A 20,366-nucleotide genomic window follows, 5' to 3' on the forward strand; every position below is an offset into this window, starting at 1 on the left:
AGCTCCAAAGGCTCATGTGACCTAAGGCTTCTTTAACAGAAGTCTAGAATAAGGGGGGAGGGGAGAAATATAAGTTAATTATTCCCTGCTTTATGTAGCTTACATTCTCTCCCCTCTTCATTAGGCAGCTAGGTACCACAGTGATAGGGTGCTAGGCCTAGAGTCATGAACACCTGAGTTCAAATCCAGCCTCAGACTACTAGCTGTGTGATCCTGGAAGGATCATTTAACCTCTGGCTGCCTCAGTTCCCTCTACTGTTAAATGAGGGTAATAATTGTAGCATCTCCTTCACAGTATGATAATTGTAAATAATAATTGTAAAAAGTGCCTAGCATATAGTATAGGAACTTAACAAATGTCTGTTTCCTTCCCCTTCCCTCCGCTCCAATCCATTGCCATTCTAGACTTCTCATCATATACTCTTTTTTTTGCCTTTTGGAGGGAAGTTGGGGTTAAGTAACTTGCCCAAGGTCACATGGCTAGTTTTTTTTTGTGTGGGTGTTAAATGTCTGAGGCCGGAACCAAACTCAGGCCCTCCTGACTCCAGGGTCAGCACTCTACTCACTGTGCCAACTAGCCGCCCCCATCATATACTCTTGATTCTAGTCAAGCTTATCTACTTATTATTTCCCAACTAATCATTCTATGTTCCACCTCAATGACTATTCAAGCCCTTCCATGCACTCCTCACCCCTACCTCTTTGAATCCATTTATTTATGTTTCCCCATTGTACCACCCAGCAAAATAGGAGCTTGCTCCTTGAAGATCGACTATTTTTCATTTTGCCTCTGTCAGTCTGCAGCTCCCACCCCAAGTCCCTGGTTATGGGATGCTTACTGGATGGAATTGACACACCCAGTGATAGAGATGTCCAGGGCACTAGAAACTGTGAGAATCACTGGAAGGAACTGGGAATGCTTAGACGAGATTTAGCTTTGTAAAAATGTGTAAAGGACTAGAACTGTATGGAAGAGGCCTGAGATCCATCCTATTTGCTCTTAGAGCATTGAATTAGGAGCCGTGAGTGGAAGGTGTGAGGGGTGACAAGGAACTGCCTGAAAATTAAGCATTCCCTGCAAAGGAATGGATTGTCTCCAGAGGGAATGTTTCCCTTCACTGGAGGTCTTCGAGGGAAGGCCGGATGAGCCCTTCTCAGGGATGTGATAGAAGAGATTCCTGCTTCAGGCAGAAGGATAGATTTAACCTCTGGGGTCCCTTCCAACTCCAAGTTTCTCTGATTCTGTGAGCAGCTGACCTCTGAACCTCCATCCTGTGCCCAGAATTCCTTTGCCTTCTCCTTTCCAATAGTGGGGCCCTGAGCCCTGGAAGCCATTGTGTGTGTTCCCCCCAGGGAGGAATCAGAGCCCCCAGCTCTGTTGCTTCATCCTTGTCCTGGACGCCACCCAGGCCGCACTCATGGTGGCCTCCAAGGGCCTGCTCTCTCTTTGACTGAGAGGGAAGAGCAGCATAAAGGGATGGGATGGACCAAAGTGGAGGGATCACTTCCTTTCCTCTTACCACCACAAAAAGAAGTCACTTAGAAAATGAGTGCCCTTGGGAATACATGCCCACATCAGAGGAGGCAAGCGACCCTACTATCTGCCACTGGAGAATTTCTTCTCTTCATCCTTCGTGGCCCCCCTCAAGTATATGATTAAACCAAAATCACCAGCCTAGCAAGGACTGTCCTGTATTCTTTCGGGGGAAGCCCTGGTAATTAACTGCCATGGAATGATGGATTTTTCCAACACATCTGTCACAATTGCTATTTGAAATAATTTGTTATGGTTTAAATGAGTAATCCCCCCAAATTTGCTCATTACTGCAGTTCCCAGTTAGTTTTCCAGCCTTAATAACCCTAAGCTCTGCCTCAGGGCATTAACTAACAAAAGTCAGTCATAAACTGCCGAACTGCTAATGGCTCGTTTCTCAATGATTACTCCTGGCTCATTTCAAACAGAATTTTTTTTTCATAATTTCAGTAGTGAGGATTCTGGTTTGACAGAGGCAAGCATTTTCTCCCTCCCTCTCTCACTTACCTCCAGCCAGCTAAGCAAAAACAGAGGTTGTTGTTGTCATCTGTCGTGTCTCACTCTTTGGGACCCCATCTGGGGTTATTTTGGCAGAGGGGTTCTCTAGCTCATTTTACAGATGAAGAAACTGAGGTAAATAGGGTGAAGTGACTTGCCCAGGGTCACACAGCTAGTAAGTGTCTGAGGCTGGATTTGAACTCAGATCTTCCTGACTCCAAGCCCAGTGCTCTATCCTTTGTGCCACATAGCTACACCAGAAACAAAGTAGTATAACAGAATGAGCACTAACCTTGTGAGTCTAGAGACCTGAGTTCGAATCAAGTCTCTGCCACTTATTAGTGTTAAACCCAGTCTCTGGTCATTTATTGTGTGGCACTGAGCAAGTTATTTTGTTTTTCTGAATCTGTACTTGTAAAATAGGCTTAATAATAGTTGCTCTGCCTGTCTTGGCCTTGTGAGGAAAGGAATTTTATAAATCCTTAAAGCACCATAAAAATGGGGGCTATTATTATCTGTCCTCTCCCTTCTTCTCTATTAGGCCTTTGCTTACTCCACTCCCCCATCCTTCCCTATCCATCCCTCATGGCCCAGCACAAGTCTGACCTTTTCTCCAGGAAGTATTTCCAGACCAGGTCAGAGATCTTTCTCTGCAACTGACAAGGACATTAGAGACAATATATGTCGATCAGTGTACTCGTAGTTCCATAACATCAGGAATTTAGAGCTGGAGAGGGCCTTTGAGGTTATCTGGTTCAACACCTTCATTTTTCAGAGAGGGGAAACTGAGGACATAGAGTTCTGTCACATACATATGATCTGGACTCGTGACTGACTTCATGGTTGTTGCTTCAAGATCTAGTTTTTCCTCACAATACCATGAATTAATATTTTAGAGATTGAGGCTCCCCAGAACAAGGCTCTTTGAAAAATGAATATGAAATAAAAACAAACAAAAAGAGATTGAGAAGGAAATCATGAGTGAGATCAAGTGCATTAATATTTGAGCTGCATAGAGGGGTGAGCAATATTTTTCTCTTCCAGAAGAAAGAGCAGGTAAGTGCGTGCAAAGGCCCCAGACAGGAGAGAGGAAAAATTCCAGAATGTTCCCAATTCCTTTAGCCATGATCTTCAGACCCTTCAGCATCCTCATCATTGAGATATTCTCTAATTTGTCCATTGTTTTGGACTAGATGTCTGATTTCATCAATTTAAGGAATTCCCAGTGAGAAAACTTGCCCTACTAAGTGCTGATCAGCACCTCAGCTGCAACTTAAAGAGTTGTTTGAGGGAGCAGAGAGAGACATTCGGTGCCTTGGCCAGGATCACACTGACAGTATCTATAAAAATTTGGCCTTGCATACTAGGCTTCCTGGCTCAGAGGCCAACTTTTTATCCATTGCCCATGATGCTTCTCCACACTGACAATAATAACTAGTATTTATATGTTTTTCTTTTAGGTTCAATTCAGCCAGCATTTAATAGGCATATTCTCTGGGCCAAGCACTGGGCTGTGTGTTAGAAACACAAAGACACAATTCGAAGAAGTCTCCACCCTCAAAGGCTTTAAAGTTTGCCAAGTGTTTTACATCTTTTTCCTTTGAGCCTCCCAGCAGCCAAGCAAGGTGGTATCATGGATACTGGCCCCATTGTGTTGTTAAGGAAATGGGTTCAGAAAGGCCAAGTGATTTGCCCAGGGTCACACAGCACAACGAGGAGGTGTCAGAGGCAACATTTAAAGGAAGGCCTTTCTAAGTACAATTCCAGCACTCTCCCCGCTAAGCTGGATCAATTTATCAAATGTGGTCCCCAGAACTGAACTCAGTATTCCAGATGTCATATGATCAGGGCAGAGAATAGCTAGACTGTCACTTCTCCTTTCTTTGACACTGTGCCTCTCAGAATGCAACCCAAGATCCTATTGACTTTTTTAGCTGTCATATCAGATTGTTGACCCATTGGGCTTGTGGTCCACTGAAACCCCTAGATCATTTTCAGACATCCCATTCTCTGTCTTCCCATGCCTCTTCCATCTTGTACTTGTGCAGATGATTTTTTTTAACCCAAGTGTGGAATGTGATATCACACCACAGGAAGAATTCCAAACTTACAGGAGTCAGTTCAAAAGCAGTTTAGAAAATGACAATAAATGAACTCCTTAAAATTAAAAATCCAGCACAAAAGGAAAACAACTTTTTAACCCCTTCACTTAGTCTCCTTGTTATAAGCACTTCTGCATCTTTCTATAGGCAAAATGTGACTGGGAAGAGGTTTCCTCCAGAGCTCCCTTTAGAAAAAACCTAACTTATTTTTAGTGCTATCTTTTGTGTTTATGTCACCTTCCTTTCTAAATATAAACTGTGTCCCTCTCCTCTGTAGTGAGTCATCCCCATAGCCCAAAAGCAAAAAAAACAAACAAAAAAAAACCAGTTCAGCAGAGCTAAGGAATATATAAGAGATTCTGACTGCATATCCAACATTCCACACCCCTGGTCCCCCACTCCCGCATTTCCTTATCTCTTCTACTGGGACAAGCTCCAATTTCTCTTCATTCTTATTCCTTGTGTTTTCCATTTGCGTTACTGGGTGGTCACTGTGTCTGCTGTTTTAGTGGTTGTACTCACTTCATTCTGCCTCAATTCATACTGATTCATTCATCCAGTCTCCATGATTCCCAACTTCATATCTGTGACATATTATATGGTGACTCGGTCATGTCAATATAAGCCCAGAGTAGGATCTTCTAAGTATCAGTGAATACATGAGGAAAACAGAATCCCTGTCAAAATATGGACAGCAAATAGACCCCAAACCTCAGCTTGGCCCCTATTATCTACCTCCAGGATCTCCAATAGCTATCAGGAGATCTTGAGGTCACTCACAAGGAGTAATGGACATCCAGGGGTTCTCCTGAACTCACGTAAACCTTGCACTGTTAGTAAGAGGCTGAAGAAAGAGTTGTTGAACAACCTTATCTTAAGCTACCCATTAAAAATAAACTTGCCAAATTTAAACAGGCTTCATCGATTTGAGACAAATGGCCACTTTTATGCTACCCAACCAAAGTTCTTTTGGCGGATGATGACAAGCATACTGTGATCTTTGGTATAAATTGTAAAATCATACTGGAGGGGGGTGGGGTACAGTCAGTGATGGGGAAGAAGGAAGGGAAGATTGTTATATTGGTAAAGAGAAAGTTATTTTCGTGCATTTCTTTGAAACCTTCTTTCCTCTAAGTTCTGGCTCAAGGGGCTATGTGGCCTTCATTTTGCTATTCATCATCTCATAAGTTGATGTGGAGGAGACATTAGCCGTGGATGGGTCAGGAAAGGCTATGTGCCAAGGTGCAGAGACGGGAAATAGAGTGGCACGAAAGGGGAGCCACAAGCAGTCCAGTTTGGCTAGATGGCGAGTAGTATGTGCAGTAAACCTGGAGAGGTAGGCCGGAACTCAATGGTGAAAAGCTTTCTATACCAGACACGAGCTTAAATTTTATCCTAGAGGGAAGGAGGAGCCACTGGAATTTCCTGAGTAAGGCAAGGACATAGTTAGATGTGTATTTTAGAAATATCAGTTTGATAGCTATATGAAAGATGGATTGGGGAAGGGAGAGACCAGAGTCAGGGAGGCCAATTAGAAGGCTGTTATAATAGTCCAGGCAACAGTTAACGATGTCCAGATGGCAGTTTTGTGAGTGGAGAGGAGACGGATGTGAGCTATATTGAAAAGGTAGAATCAACAAGATGGCAGCTAGCTGTGGATGTAAAATGTAAGTGAGAGGAGATAATCAAGTATGACTTCTGGGTTAGAAACCTGGGTAACTAAAAAGAGGTTGGTGGCTTTGACAGAAATAAAGAAGTTAAGGAAGGAAAGGATGTGGAAAAGATGATGAATTCTTCTTTGGGGGCACTTGGGGTTGAAATAGGTATAGAGTTCAAGAGAGAGAATGAGGCTGGATACAAAGATCGGGGAAGTCATCATTGAACCTGGGATCACTGAGAGACTATCCCTCAGAGCCCTTTTTTATATACCATGGATCAAATTTAGGGGCCTGGAAAGTGTTCAGTCAAATGAACCTTTGAGTTCAACTTGGGGTAGTTGATAGAGCACTGGACTGAGAACCAGGACGTTTTGTTTTACATACCATCTTGCATATTTACTAGCTGTGTGACTTTATGTCCCACTGGCTCCTTCTGTCACCTTCTACCCACTGCTACCCATAGCCCTGGTCTTGCCACAGTCAACCAGCCACAAAACACACCCACACACATACAAGGGCTTAATTCTCAACAAAAGTATGCTACCTAAGTATCCAAATGAAGACTCCATTTGCTGAAAAGTCTGCCCTCTTCTTTTCCCATATGTTTAGTGCCTGGCAGCTTTTCTAGATGATGCCCTCCATTAAAGGTATGGCACAGCCAGAGGAAGCTTGCTCACAAAGATTGATTTTGTTTGAAATGAATAGTGATAAAACTCTGTCCCAAGGCCTCCCACTCCTCTCACTGGGGACATATAGAAGTGTCACTGATGTGTGTGACATCTAGTCCTCTGGACCTCTTCAGAGGATGTCTAGTGTTCTTTTTCCTTTAAAGCATCGTATGACTGGAGAGGGTGAAGGACTTATTTTTATGAGAGCACAATCTGAAATCTCTGAAGGTTTTACCTGGAGACAGTCATGCCAGGTAGCTGGGGTAAAGCATACAACAGCCCCAAAAGATTTTTATCTTTATAAGGAAAGAGCATTGAACACTGCCAGTGGCCTGCAGTCCTCACCTTTATGGAAATCTGGATTGTTGAGCTCCGATTTTCATTTGTTGAATTTTGGTTTTAAGTGGTGACTTTTCTCCCTGACGGATCTGACCTTCATTGTTCATCTGCACAGCGTGAGAGAGCCTGTGAAAGTCATCTGCCACAAAACAAAGCTCCCTGAGTCCAGATCTCAATGTTAAGCTTTCTGAGTTCAAACCTGCACATTCTTTTCCATCCTGCATCTGAAGCAAGCATGTGGGACCTGACCAAGTTCATGGAACGCAGAAGTTTTTGGCAAAAAGAAATCTGTCAGGGCCCCAGGCCAAAGCCCAGCTGTGGGATCCACAGCCTTGGCCTTAAGCTGCTTGGGAAGATTCTGATGGAAAGATGGTCCTTCTTTTCACCAAAGCCAACCTTCCTTCTTGTACCTTTGATCCTTCTTGTGTCTTCTGACATATTAACCCCACAAGCATCCACACCCACATACATCTCCCCTATCCTTAAAAAACAAACAGACCCTCCTTGGTCCCTCTCATCCACTCAAGCTATCATCCTGTACTTCTCCCTCTCTCATCCAAATTCCTAGAAAAAGTGATTTATATCCAATGTCTCCATTTCCTTTCCTTTCACTCTCTTCCCAACCTCTTGGAGCCTGACTTCCAACCTCATCATTCACCTGAAACTTCTTTCTCTAAAGTAACAACCGATCTCCTACTTGCCAATTTTAATTCCTTTTCTCAATCCTCCTCCTTCTTGACCTCTCTGCAGACTTTGACACCCTCCTCTGGATTTTCATGACGCTGCTCTGTCTTGGTTTTAATCCTTCCTGTCTGACTGCTCTCAATTATTTATGTCCCACTGTCTTTACTATGGGTGTAACCCAAGGATCTGTCCCCAGCTCTCTTTTCTCTCTAGACTCTTCCTCGGTGACCTCATCAAATTCCATCCTTCCATGAAAGCCTTAAGTTCCAGATGATCACCTTTTTGCTTATGACTCCCACATCTCTATATCCAAGCCTTGATCTCTCCTGAACTATAGTTCCAACTTCCCTTCCAGCATTTTGAACAGGATGTGCCATCATTTCCCTTTGTGGTCTCCCTCATTAGAATGTAAGCTCCTTGAGGGCAGAAACTCTTTGCTTTTCATTCCTTTAACCCCATAATTTAACACAGTACTTTGCACATTGTAAGCATTTAATAATTTTTTTATTTGTTCACTTATTCATTCATCTCAAACATGTCTAAATTAGATCCCATTATCCTCTCTTGACTTCTTGTACAGAATTCCTTATTTCCATCAAGGGCACACCATCCTTCCAGTCACCTAGTCTCACAACCAGAGTCAGCCTCACCTCTTCTGTTTGTAACCTGGCTTCAACCTACTTTCCTAAGCTTGTTGTGTAGAGCCTCCCTTCATGCTTCTTAACAATCCAGTAGCCCAACTGGTCTTCTAGATGTTCCCCCCATGACATCCCATTTCCTACATGCATACCTTCGTAAGACCCATCCCCCTTACCTCAACTGTTCTCCTTCATCTTCTTGGAATTCCAAGCTGTCTTGAAGGCTTAATACTAGTACCCCATCCTAGACATTCCTGACCCACCCAGCCCTACTTACCTACAGTTGTTACCACTTCTACCCTCACTCCTAAATTAGCTTACATTTCCCTTGAATATAGTTTGCATTTATTTATTTGCATACAGTGGATCATAGGAGCATAGGTTGGAAGGGACCATAGAGGTCATCTAGTCTTTTTTTTAGATTTAAAAAAAAAAATTATTTATTTACTTTTAGTTTACAACATTCAGTTCCACAAGCTTTTGAGTGTTAAATTTTCTCCTCCTCCCTCCCCTCCCCCCTCATCAAGATGACATGTAATATGATATAAGCTCTACATATACATTCATATTAAAAATATTTTCACAACAGTCATGTTGTAAAAAAGAATTACAACCAGTGGAATGAACCTTGAGAAAGAAGAAACAAAGCAAAACAAAAAAAGAGAGAGAGAGCAAATAGTATGCTTCCACCTGTATTCAGACTCTGTAATCCTTTCTCTGGATGTAGATAGCCTTTTCCATCATGAGCCCTTTTAGAGCTGTCTTAGAACCTTGCATTGCCCAGTCTATCAAAGTTAGTCATCACACAATGTGGATGGCCACAGTTACAGACCTGTGTACAATATTCTCCTGGTTCTGTTCCCCTCACTCAGCATCAGTTGATATAAGTCTTTCCAGGTTTTTCTGAAGTCTGCCTGTTCATCATTTCTTTTTTTGTGGTACAAGAAATTCAATTTAGTATAATTTTTTTTATTAATTTGTTTGTTTCCTTTTAGTTTACAGGATTCAATTCCACAATTCCTTGAGTTTCACATTTTGTCCCCCTCCCTCCACTCCCCCCCGCCATGGCAGCTTATAGTCAAGTATAGGATCTGTAAATACTTTCACATTATACATTAGTCAGGTTATAAGGATGAATTGTACCAGCTGGAATGAAAAATGGTAAAGAGGACATAAAACCAAGCAAGAGAAGGAAAACGATCAGGTATTTTGCTTCCACCTGGATATAAACTTAGTTCTTTCTAGTTCTTTCTCTGGATGCACATATTTCTCTCCATCATGAGTCTTTTGGGATTGACTTATATCACTGCATTGCTGAGAAGAGTCCAGTCCATCAAAGTTGGTCATCACACATACGTTGTGTCTGTAATTGTGTAAAAATTTCTCCTGGTTCTACTCTTCTCACTCAGCATCAGTTTGTATAAGCCTCTCCAGGTAAATATGAAGACCGTCTGCTCCTAGTTTCTTATTTCACAATAGCATTCCATAACATGCATATACCACAACTTGTTCAGCCATTCCCCAATTGATGGGCACCCCCTTAATTTCCAATTCCTTGCTACCACAAAAAGAGCTGCTATAAACATTTGTGTACATATGGGTCTTTCTCCCATGTCTATGATCTCTTTGGGATATAACCCTAGGAGTGGTATTGCTGGATCAAAGGGTATGAAAGTATTTATAGCCCTTTGGGCATAATTCCCGATTGTTCTCCAGAAAGGCTGGATCAGTTCACAACTCCACCAGCCATGCATTAGTGTTCCAATTTGCCCACTTCCTCTCCAGCATTTGTCATTTTCCTGTTTTGTCATCTTAGGCAATCTGACTGGTGAGATGTGGTACCTCAGAGTTGTTTTGATTTGCATTTCTCTAATCAATAGTGAATTAGAGCATTTCTTCATGTGCTTATAGATATCTTTAATTTCTTTCTCTGAAAACTGCCTGTTCATATCCTTTGACCATTTATCAATTGGGGAATCTGTTTATCATTTCTTATAGCACAATAGTAGTCATCTAGTATTAACACCCTTTTTGAAAAGAAATGGACCAAACAGTTCCTGCCCTCCAATGATGTACACTCTAAGATTGGATTTCCATGGCTAATCCCTGTGTGACTCCAAGCAAGTCACTTGGCCTCTCTTTTTCTCAGTTTACCTCTCAGTAATCCACCTTGCCCTACTTCATGGGGTCTGTTAGATTTCAATAAGTTAATAAATCTAAGGACACTTTGAAAATTATAAAGCTATATTCGAATGCAAGGGAATTATTTCAACACCAAAATCTGACATGAAAAATAGTCATTCATTCGTTTCCAAAAATTCAAATATTTTATATCACGAAGATGAGATATCTGGGGTGAACAATCACAATTTTCACTGTGGGGAAGGGGAGATTCAGATTCTGAGTAAACCCAGCTTAATGAGGATGAGTCATGAGTACAAAGGACAAGAATTGGGCATAGAAAAAATAAAGTTTCTCTCTAAAATAGCTCCCCTTTCAAGATAAAAGGCTAATGTAGGGGGCTGGGGAAGGTAGGAAGGTGTAAATTTTGATAATTTTACATTCCTTTGTCTTACATATTTGTGGTACCTGGAAAACGCTCTCCTCTACCTTACAGGGAAGATTCCCCCAGAGGATAGCCACCCTAGCTTTAAAAAAGGAAGGAAGGAAACAAGCATTAAGCACCTACTATGTACCTGGCACTGGGCTAAGTGCTTTATAAATATTATCTCATGTGATCCTCTCAACAACCCTAAGAGGTGGGTGCTATTCTATATGCTAGTAAGTGTTGGAGGCTGGGTTCATACTCAGGGCTTCCTGACTTCAGGTCCACCACTGTCTACCACACCACCTAGCTGTCTCTGTGTACTCCAAAAGGTAGTTTATGAGCATACATCCACCCAAACCAGGAGCCCCTACTGATGTGTTTACCTTTAATAGTCAAAGGATGTATTTAGTTCAAAGCAAAGGCATTTAATGAAAATGCCATAAGAAGAAAAATAAACCTAGGGCACACCCTCCCATCTATACACACAACATTGATGGGAAGAGGGAACATAGATGGTAAGGCAGAATCGTAGAGAACATGTGGCCTGGATATATACCGTAGGGAACCTCTGTGGCCATCAGCGACGCACAGTGGGGCAACCCACTCCCCTGACACTGCAGAGCTGCTATTTTTTTCCAGTGATGTCACTGCATTGCTCTCACTGGGCTTGCTCCCTGCTGGTCTCCACTGGACACTGTTCTATTGGATGCCGTTCCACTGGACACACAGTCTATGCCAGACACTACAGACTCATCTCTGCTGGACGCTACTTTGTTGGACGAATAATCCGTGCTGATTGCTGCTCTACTTCCAACTTTTGGCTTCAGCCAGTAGTCTTTGGCTACAAGACTATGTCTCTAACACGCTCTTTCAGTTCAAAGCCAGAGGCTTTTTATAGCCTTTATAAAAATCGGTCATCCCCATCATAGACTATCAGAAAATCTTCCCTATGAAAAAACCTTGGTTTTTTTTTTCCTATAAAGAGTGAACTACCTTCTGAGTCTTACACAGGAAGTTTCTCGTCTCCCTATCAGGTATATCTCAGGTTCTAGCATCAAACTCTTTAGAACAATTCTATTCTTTGTTCTCTGTCAGTGAGCGTACAGCTACTCAAACCAGGAGCCCCCACTGATATGTTTACCTTTAATAGCCAAAGGATGCATTTAGTTCAAAGGAAAGGCATTTAATGAAAATGGCACAATAAAAAAGTAATAATGAAACATTTGCCCCATAAACCTGGGGCACACTCTCCCACCTATACACACAACATTGGTGGGAAGAGGAAACACACATGCTAAGGCATAGACATAACAGAGCACAGTCAATCTCTCTTTTCTTTGAACTAAACTTTCTGGTCTGTGGATTTAAAGTCTCTATGGGCTATCTCACTCCACCTCATGGTAAGCATTTTCTGTGCCTCCTGATTTTAACTTATGAAAGCTAGATGATAAACTATGTAAGGGCTATTTGCCCCATAAGTACCAAACAATTCAGGGTCTCTTTCTCTTATTTTCTTTTTATTATAAACTTAAATCAAAAAGCACAAACATTTTAGTATTTAAAAAAGAGGATTGTGCATGTCACTGTGAACTTGTATTATCTACAGATTTTTAAAAAGTATATCCTAAATCCAATGCAATGCTAACAGTTATCCTTTTTTGAATTTCTTTTGTATATTTTAGATGTTTCAAGTGATGCTCTTCCTTTTTCATTTCTATCACCATGCACTAACTCACTCCATCCAAATGGAAGTTCTCCCTTAACAAATAAGTTAAATAAAACAAATTCACCTATTGGCAGTGTCGAAAAATGTCTCATTCTGTACTTCCGCTCTATCCTTTCTCTGTCTAGAGATCATAGGCTTTGTTATCAGTCTTCTGAAATTGGATTGTCATTAAATTGAGAAGAGTCATGTGTATATGGTGCACGATTTTTCCATTACATTCATATGCTACAATTTGTTTAGTCATTACCCACCTGATGGGCCCTTGCTTTGTTTTTGGTTCGTTGTTACCATACAAAGTGCTGCTATGACTATTTTTGAACATGTGGATTCTTTCCCTCTGTTCTTGAACAGAAGGTGTATGACAAGTAATGGTATTGCTTGACCAAGTTCCCCAATTTTCCAACCCTAAGCATCTTCTGTGCCCTTGTATAGATGAGTGAACAGGGGAAAAGTGTGTGTGCACGCACACACACACAAGCACACATACACACACACACACACACACACACACACACACACACACACACACCCCTAAACTCAAGGGGCAAGGTCATGGTCTCCCATATCTTCTCATCCACGTTCCTGGTTTTTCATTTGTAGATATAGCCAGCTAAAGCTGAGAGGGCTTTGAGTATGTCCTTATATCTTAAAATCTTATTAAGTCTGTGAATCTGCCCTGGTATTTGACCTGATTCTTTAGTTCGCTTCAGTGCCTGTTGATTTATCTGTCCAGCTGTGTGAATCCAGCTTGGATTTACCAACATTCTTTTGTTTGGTTTTTGGCAGGGTCGCCACGTGAAGACTGGACAGTTAGCAGCCATCAAAGTCATGAGTGTTTCAGAGGTGAGTATGAGTTTCTTCTGTAACACTTGGGTGGGCTGAGTTCTTGGTGTTAGCCACAAATGAAGGGAGATGGTACATACCAGGAGAAAGAGTTTGAATCCTGATTGTGCCAGTCACTTCCCCTCTCTGATCCTCAGTCTCCTTCTATGGAAAATCAATTTTGTGCAAAATTTAGTGAAACCTATTGTTTAAGGTCATGTGGGATGGAAAACCAATTGTCTAAATTTTTCGTTTTAAACCGATTATATTGATATTTTATAGGTATAATCTAAAAATAGACTCCAGACATGTATACTAAGAGTATTCTCAGTGATCTTTCTTCTTAACCTTTGCCTTAAAGGACAAAAGGCCAAATTTCTCCTAGTTAAAAAGTGTTTACATATGTATGTATATATATGTATGTATGTATGTGTGTATGTATGTATGTATATACTGAATAACTAGTAACATAAAAATAAGCCATCGAATTATAAAAAAGGGGCAAATTTTATATTGAACCCTGAGAATTTAGCTATTCTAGTTTCTTAAAATTAAAATTCCATAGAAAACACATACAGCAGACAGGGGGTGGGTTCTCCATATTTCATTAGTCCGTGATAATGACTGCAAGTTCTCTGCCGGTCCACTTCGGATTCTCTGCTCTCAGAGATAGTAAATGGAAGATTTCTTGCAGCCATGCTGTCTACCCCATTCCCTCTTGTCTTTTTTCTCTCTCCTGCCTCAGGACAGGGACTACTATCTTCTCAGTCCCATTTGAGCTGTAAATTTTGCGTGCAGCTGCTGACAGGTGAGTAAGTGGGACAGGTGAATTGGCAGTGCTGTTCCCACTGACATGAATAAAACGGTGTCATAGTTCATGATGTGGTGTCGCAGATGTTGCTAGGCACTGAGTTCTTGGTCCATCTGTGATCCAGAGTGGTGTGAGTAACTTCACCTTCCTAAGATATTATGAGCATGGACATTGCAAAGGTCAAATTGGCTCCCATGGGTCCTGAAGGAAAATTCTCAACTAATCTATCTGTTAAAAAGATGCATATTTCCCCAAACTGTTGTCAGTTGAATCAAGTAGTCTTTTTCCATTTTGTTCAGAGAATGATTATGAGGTAGTGTTTAGAAAACTGTGTGCTTTTAATTTAGCCAGTGGGTAGTATTTCAGTTCTTGTCCAGGAGAGGGGATTTTTATTCACCTGTATCACTTCTGCCCTAATTACCTAAATGACCCTGGGCAAATAACTTAAACTCTCTGGGCCCCGGTTACATCATATATAAAATGAAGGGATTGACCCAGATGTCCTCTGAGGAGATAGGAGCATCAATATAGGGTTAGAAGTGACCTCAGAGGCCATCTAGTCCAACCCCTTCATTGTAGAGATAAGATAACTGGAGCCCAGAGAAGGGAAGAGGATGGCTAAATTCATATGGGTAATAAGTGACAGAGGTGGGATTTGAACCATATTGTACCATATACTTTACTAAGCACTGGGGATACAAATACAAAAACAAGAAAGGCATTGCCCTCAAGGAACTTATAGTCTAATGGGAAAAAACAACATACAAAAGAATCTGAGAAAGGGGACAGGGGGGTACTCAACCAGAGACATCCCAGAGTAGAGCAGCCAGGTGAGAAATGAGGAGATGTTCTGGGCCCAAGCTCCTTCCGGAAATGAAGACATTGTAGTTCATGGCCCCACTGAGCCATGGTTATCAATGAGGTGGAAAACCAAGGCTGGCTGGATTTCTTGCAGGATGATCATGTCTGCCTAGTAATGAACTTCCCGGGGGCATGGGAAAGAAGTCAGAGAAATGCCAGAGTAGCACAACCAGTGGAGAAATGAGTATCTTTCCACAGTACCAAGTCCATTCCAACTCCACTATTCTTGGATTCTTTGGGTTTCCAACCTCGGAGTCATCCCTAGCCCATCACTCTCCCTCATTTCTCAGTTACCAAGTCTTGATGATTGTGCCTCCTCAGCCACTCTTCTAGTTCAGGCCCCAGTAACCTCTAACCAGAACTATTACAATGGCCTCCTAGCTGGTTTCCCTACATTCTGTCTCTACTCACTCCAATCCAGCTTCCACACGTCCAATAGTGATATTCTTGAAGCACAAATAATTCCCTTGCTACAGAAGCCTCGTAACTTCTATTACCTTCGGGATCTCCAAATATATCTTTGGGTCCCTGTTACCTTTGGAATCAGACACAAATTCCTTTATTTGGTCTTTAAAGCCCTTCACAGTCTCATTGTACCCTACCTTGCCAGGCTGATTACACATTATTCCTTTTCATTCACTCTATGTTCCAAGTGACCCTCAAACACAACATTCCATCTCTTTCCTCCGTACCAGTAGAGTCAAATGCAGATCGAACTGGGGCCACTAATCTGAACCTAAGGATCCTTGCAGGTGATATATTGACTTAAATGTTTCACTGTATTTTTATTTATTTTGTTAAATATTTCCCATTTACATTTTAATTTGTTTCTGTCCACAGTCAGGAGTATTGCGGGGTCCCCTAGAAAGTTGTTTGACATCACTGCTTTATACCTTTGAATTTGTTGTCCCTGAGCTTGGAATGCACTTAGAACTCCTGACTTCCTTCAAAGCTAGGCTGGGCTGCCACCTCCTACCAGAAGCCTTTTGGGATTACCTCAGGTGGTTTTCCTCCTATCCCCAAGTTACTTTGTATTTTGTATGTATTTTGTATATGTATTTTGCATTTCTTTACTTGTGTTTATACTGTTTCCCCCCTTCCCCATAGAGTGTAAGTTTCTTGAGGGCAGGAACTAATTTTTTTGTCTCTGTATCCCTAATACCTAGCACAGTGCCTGACACACAGTAGGCACTTAAGAAACTGAATGGCCTTGGAGGCAATGACTTTGCATGTGGGTTTAGATCCCAGCTCTGCCACTTATTAGCTAGATTTTACCTTCTTCCTTCTGTACCTCAGTTTCCTCATCCATTAAAATGAAGAGATGGAACAAAAGGGCACCAATTTCCAACTTGAAATCCTAGGATCTCATGAAAGCTTGTTTCAATTGCTTTTTCATCTCCTAAGAGACCTTGAACTAAATTTCATCAGCAGTACAGTGAGACCTTGGGAACATTTAACCCATAGATGATTCATGTCAGTTGTCTACATTGGAAGGGGAAAAAAAAGAATTATATTTTGCTAACATCAAACTGTGTTTTTCTAGTTAGTGCAGCAGTTAAATCTGTTACTATGAATTGGGTGCCAGCTTTCTGTATATATAAGCATCTGGTCATTTTCATTAGGACTATTAGTTTAAATTGAGAATAATATTCTGCTCTCTGACAGAATGTTCTTTCCCAAGACCATGAATCATTTTAATCATGTCCCAGTAGGGACAGAGAAGCTTTTGATGTCAGCTTTATAAATTTGAAGATCTTAGCCCTATTAAAGGTATAGTGGATAGAGTACCGAACCTGGAATTAGGAAGGCCTGGATTCAAATCCTACCTCAGACACTTAGTAGCTGTGTAACTCTGAGCAAGTCACTTAAACTTCTTGGGCCTCAGTTTCCCTCTCAGTAAAATGAGGGGGCTGGACTTACTGCTGTATGAAGGCACTTCCAGCTCTAGAACTAGGACCCTAAGAAGTGATTTTCCAGTGTGAGTTTGTGGGCAGAAAAAGACCAGCATTTCTCAGGACTCAAGTTCATGGCTAGTCCTAGGAAAGACTAGGAGCAGCTGTCTCAGGAGTATAACCTAAGGAACCCTACAAGCCACCTCTTATGACTCAAAATAGAAGCCCAAAACACAAGCCTCCACCTTCAAAGAGCTTCCACTCCAGCTGGGCAGGGACTTTAGCGTCCATCTACTCCAGCTCCCTTATTTTACAGAGATGGAAACTGAGGCCCAGAAAGGGTACCTTTTAGGATCCTAGATCTTGAGGACCCTCATAGGGTTGCTGTGAGGATCATGTGAGATAACATATTTGTCGTGCTTTGCACTGAAGGTGTTATATAAATGTGGGCTATTGTTACTGTATGAGCTGGAAGGAGCTCAGAGACCAACTAGTATACCCCCCCTCATTTTACAAAGGGGGAAACTGAGGCCCAAGAAGGGAGAGGGACTGGCCCAGAGTCACAGGATCATATGAATCAAGAGCTTGAAGGTGACCCACACAGGTATTAAGTATCAGAAGCAGGATTCAGAAATAATTAGAGACTAGATCAAATCAGTATATGATCAGATTTACCAGATTATATGGTACAGGGTGAAGAGAAAAACCCATTGCAATCAATCTACTTGATTTCAATTCAAGAAGCATTTATGATGTGCCAGGCACTGGGGATACACAGACAAAAATCAAACAGCCTTCTCTCATTTGATTTGATATATTTTTGTCATTAGTTTTTCTAAGTCTTTCTCCTGCCCCTTATCCTCACCTCTTCCCTGCCCCCAAAGCCTACCCAAACTACCATATACCAACTCTCTGGAGTTATGGGCAATGGCTGCGGTAGGGGAGGTATCTAGTTTCTTTGCCTCTAAAGTAAATCCTCAGGGGGCAGTTTGGTGATTCAGTGAATATAGTACCAGGACAGGAATCAGGAAGACTCATATTCCCAAGTTCAAATCCGACCTCAGACACTTACTTGCTGTGTGACCCTGGTCAAGTCACATAACCCTATTTGCCTCAGTTTCCTCATCTGTAAAATGAGTTGGAGAAGGAAATAGCAAACCACTCCAGTATCTTTGCCAAGGAAATCCCAAAAGGGGTCACTTGCTGAACAATAGCAAGTAAACCCTCACTTCCTTCTCCTGATGGAATGCTGGCTGTGACCACAACAGAAGCCTAACTGGGCCCAACTCAGGAAATGTTGCCCCCATGTGCAGGGTCTCAAGGAGAGAAGCTGGAGGGTTGGCCATGGGAGCTTTGGCTGAGATCTCTTTCAAATCCCTTCTGAGTCTCTCAACTAGCATCCTCTCACAAAGGCTGTCTTCCTGTTAACTGACAAAGGCATATAGCAGGGCTTTCCAAACCAATCTGACCAGACTTTTCCTGTTGGGGGGGGGGAGATTAAGGGAACAGCTCTTTGGTAAGTTTTTCTAGTGCATTTCCCCTGGAATTATAGTCTTTCTCCTTGGTCACATATTATTCACTTAGAAAAATGACCCTTAAATAAAGAACCAGCTACACTAGCGAGTCAAGAAAAAACATTTAGGAAGCATCTCATCTCTCTCAAGTCAGTCATCTGGAATCCTCAGGGATAAGAGTTGTGGGAACTACACCCCATGCTATTTCTGTCAATGGTGTGTACTTAGATGTGAATTAGTGATGGCAAAGTCTAACTGGGTTTTGTTTAGAAACAGAACGCACCCATGCGGTTTAATTTATTAATTTCCAATGTACCAGAAACAGCAGTAGGCCAAGAGTTAAGAGGTTTGGATGGGATTTAATAGGCTCAGAGGATTCTAGATCTAGAGCTAGAAGGGTCCTCAGATGCCATCTTAGGTCAACTTTTTTTTATTTTACAGAGGAGGAAACTGAGGCAAAATGCTTCATTCAAAGTCACACGGTTAATATGTGTCTGAGGTCTGGAACTTTGGTCTATCCCAAGAGCCATGCCTTTTTTGTATGGAGAGAATCAAGCTCAGTAATATTATTTATTCTCTTAGGTATGTAAAAATACTAGCTCCAGAGAAAGCCTCTACAGGTATCTTTGGAAGAGCAGTGTATTTTCCAGATCAATGAATAGCCACTGTGAAGTAGAATAGTAAAGAGGCTGCCCTTCCCAGGAGCAGAAGGCATCACCATGCAAGAGGGGTGAAATGGAGTTGGAGGCCTTTGGGATCTTATTGTATCTGGGGGAGAGGGCTTTCCTTTACTTCCTCCAGTGTTCCCCTTCAGGCCTGTTCCACCTTGGGCAGAAGGTGGGAAGGAAGGCAGGCAGCCAGGCAGGTTGGCTGTTTGTATTTGAGGGAGCCTCAGGTTGTACAGTAATCCAGGCCTTCCAGGATTCCCTCTTCTATTGCATCCTAGACACTGGGCTGAGAAAGGAGGTGATTCCTCATTAGCTTTATTGCTCTCTGTTAAGGGGCCCGGTCCCATCATTACCTCCAAAAGATAGGTTTTTCTTCCAGACTAGAAAGTAAATGCAATTATACAAAATGCTAAGGATGCTGGAGGATATTAGCGGCTAACCCTTTAATGAATTTTCCATTGGGTGGTGCTTGACCTAATTATTGCCACACAAGGAGAAAAGCTTCTTTTGCCATTTTGGTGGCCAACAGCATATTTAATACTGACACAAAATTCATCCTCCGAGTGAACCCTATAGCTTTGCCTTGCTTCATATAAGACAAGTGTGCTTCAAAAGTTTGTGATAATTAAATTTCTAGAAATGCTGTCGTGGATTTTGCTATTGAGGTGCATACTTTTATCAAGTGAAGAATCACCCTCTAATTTGCCCCCTTCCTCCTCCATTGTGCTTAGACTCTGAACTAGACAATCTGGGATATCTTCTTGGCTTGTCCTGGCCTCTTGCACTATCTTCTTAGGAAACAGCAAGAAGGGGTACAGGGGAAAACAAGGCTGATGAAAATTTGGCTAAAGACCTATTTAAGTCATATCAGCCCAAGAACATGTAAGGATGAAATTGGAAGAAGAAAAATACATAGATAAAAATAGAAAAGGTCTCTCGGGATGACTGTAACAAATGTTTCTTTCCATCAGTGATGGGGAGTCAGTCTACCATGCACAGACTCTGACAACCTAACTCAGGGTGCTGCTTACAAAGTAGAAATAGTAGAACAGGCATTAATGGAAACACAGAGTAGAAGACAAGTTAGACTAGGCCCATTCATTATACACATCTTGGATGCTGAAGGTGACAGTTTTCAGAGGGATCAGTTATCTAAAAGATGCCAGATTATAACTTCCCCCAAAAGACAATGAAGACATGATCAATAACTCTTAACTCAAATACTTTCTTTTCTGTTTTTACACCGTTTTAATATAAATAATCAAAGCTTATTAAGGAAATATGTGATGAGGATATGAGAAGGGAACAGGAAGATTTTTACAGATGATCTACAGGAGACCACCTCTATACAGTAACAGAATTACCCCCAAAGTGCAGAGAATGCAAGAAGCCGCTGTTTTGTT

The 20,366-nt window shown here is 41.8% G+C and overlaps 1 protein-coding gene across 2 annotated transcripts in view; it reads left to right on the plus strand.

The window, feature by feature from the left end:
- Positions 1-20,366, plus strand: part of LOC138176686 (mitogen-activated protein kinase kinase kinase kinase 4-like) — a 228,437-nt gene that overhangs the window by 83,771 nt on the left and 124,300 nt on the right. For both annotated transcript variants that reach the window (XM_069107490.1, XM_069107491.1), the window contains exon 3: positions 13,182-13,238. In XM_069107490.1, coding sequence (XP_068963591.1) covers positions 13,182-13,238 — 57 coding nt within the window. The remainder of the gene's footprint in view (positions 1-13,181; positions 13,239-20,366) is intronic.

The sequence above is a fragment of the Petaurus breviceps genome, unplaced genomic scaffold (assembly GCF_028583685.1).
Source record: "Petaurus breviceps papuanus isolate PSGF00001 unplaced genomic scaffold, PetGlider_PUasm1.0 90133, whole genome shotgun sequence".
In the NCBI taxonomy this organism is placed as follows: domain Eukaryota; kingdom Metazoa; phylum Chordata; class Mammalia; order Diprotodontia; family Petauridae; genus Petaurus; species Petaurus breviceps.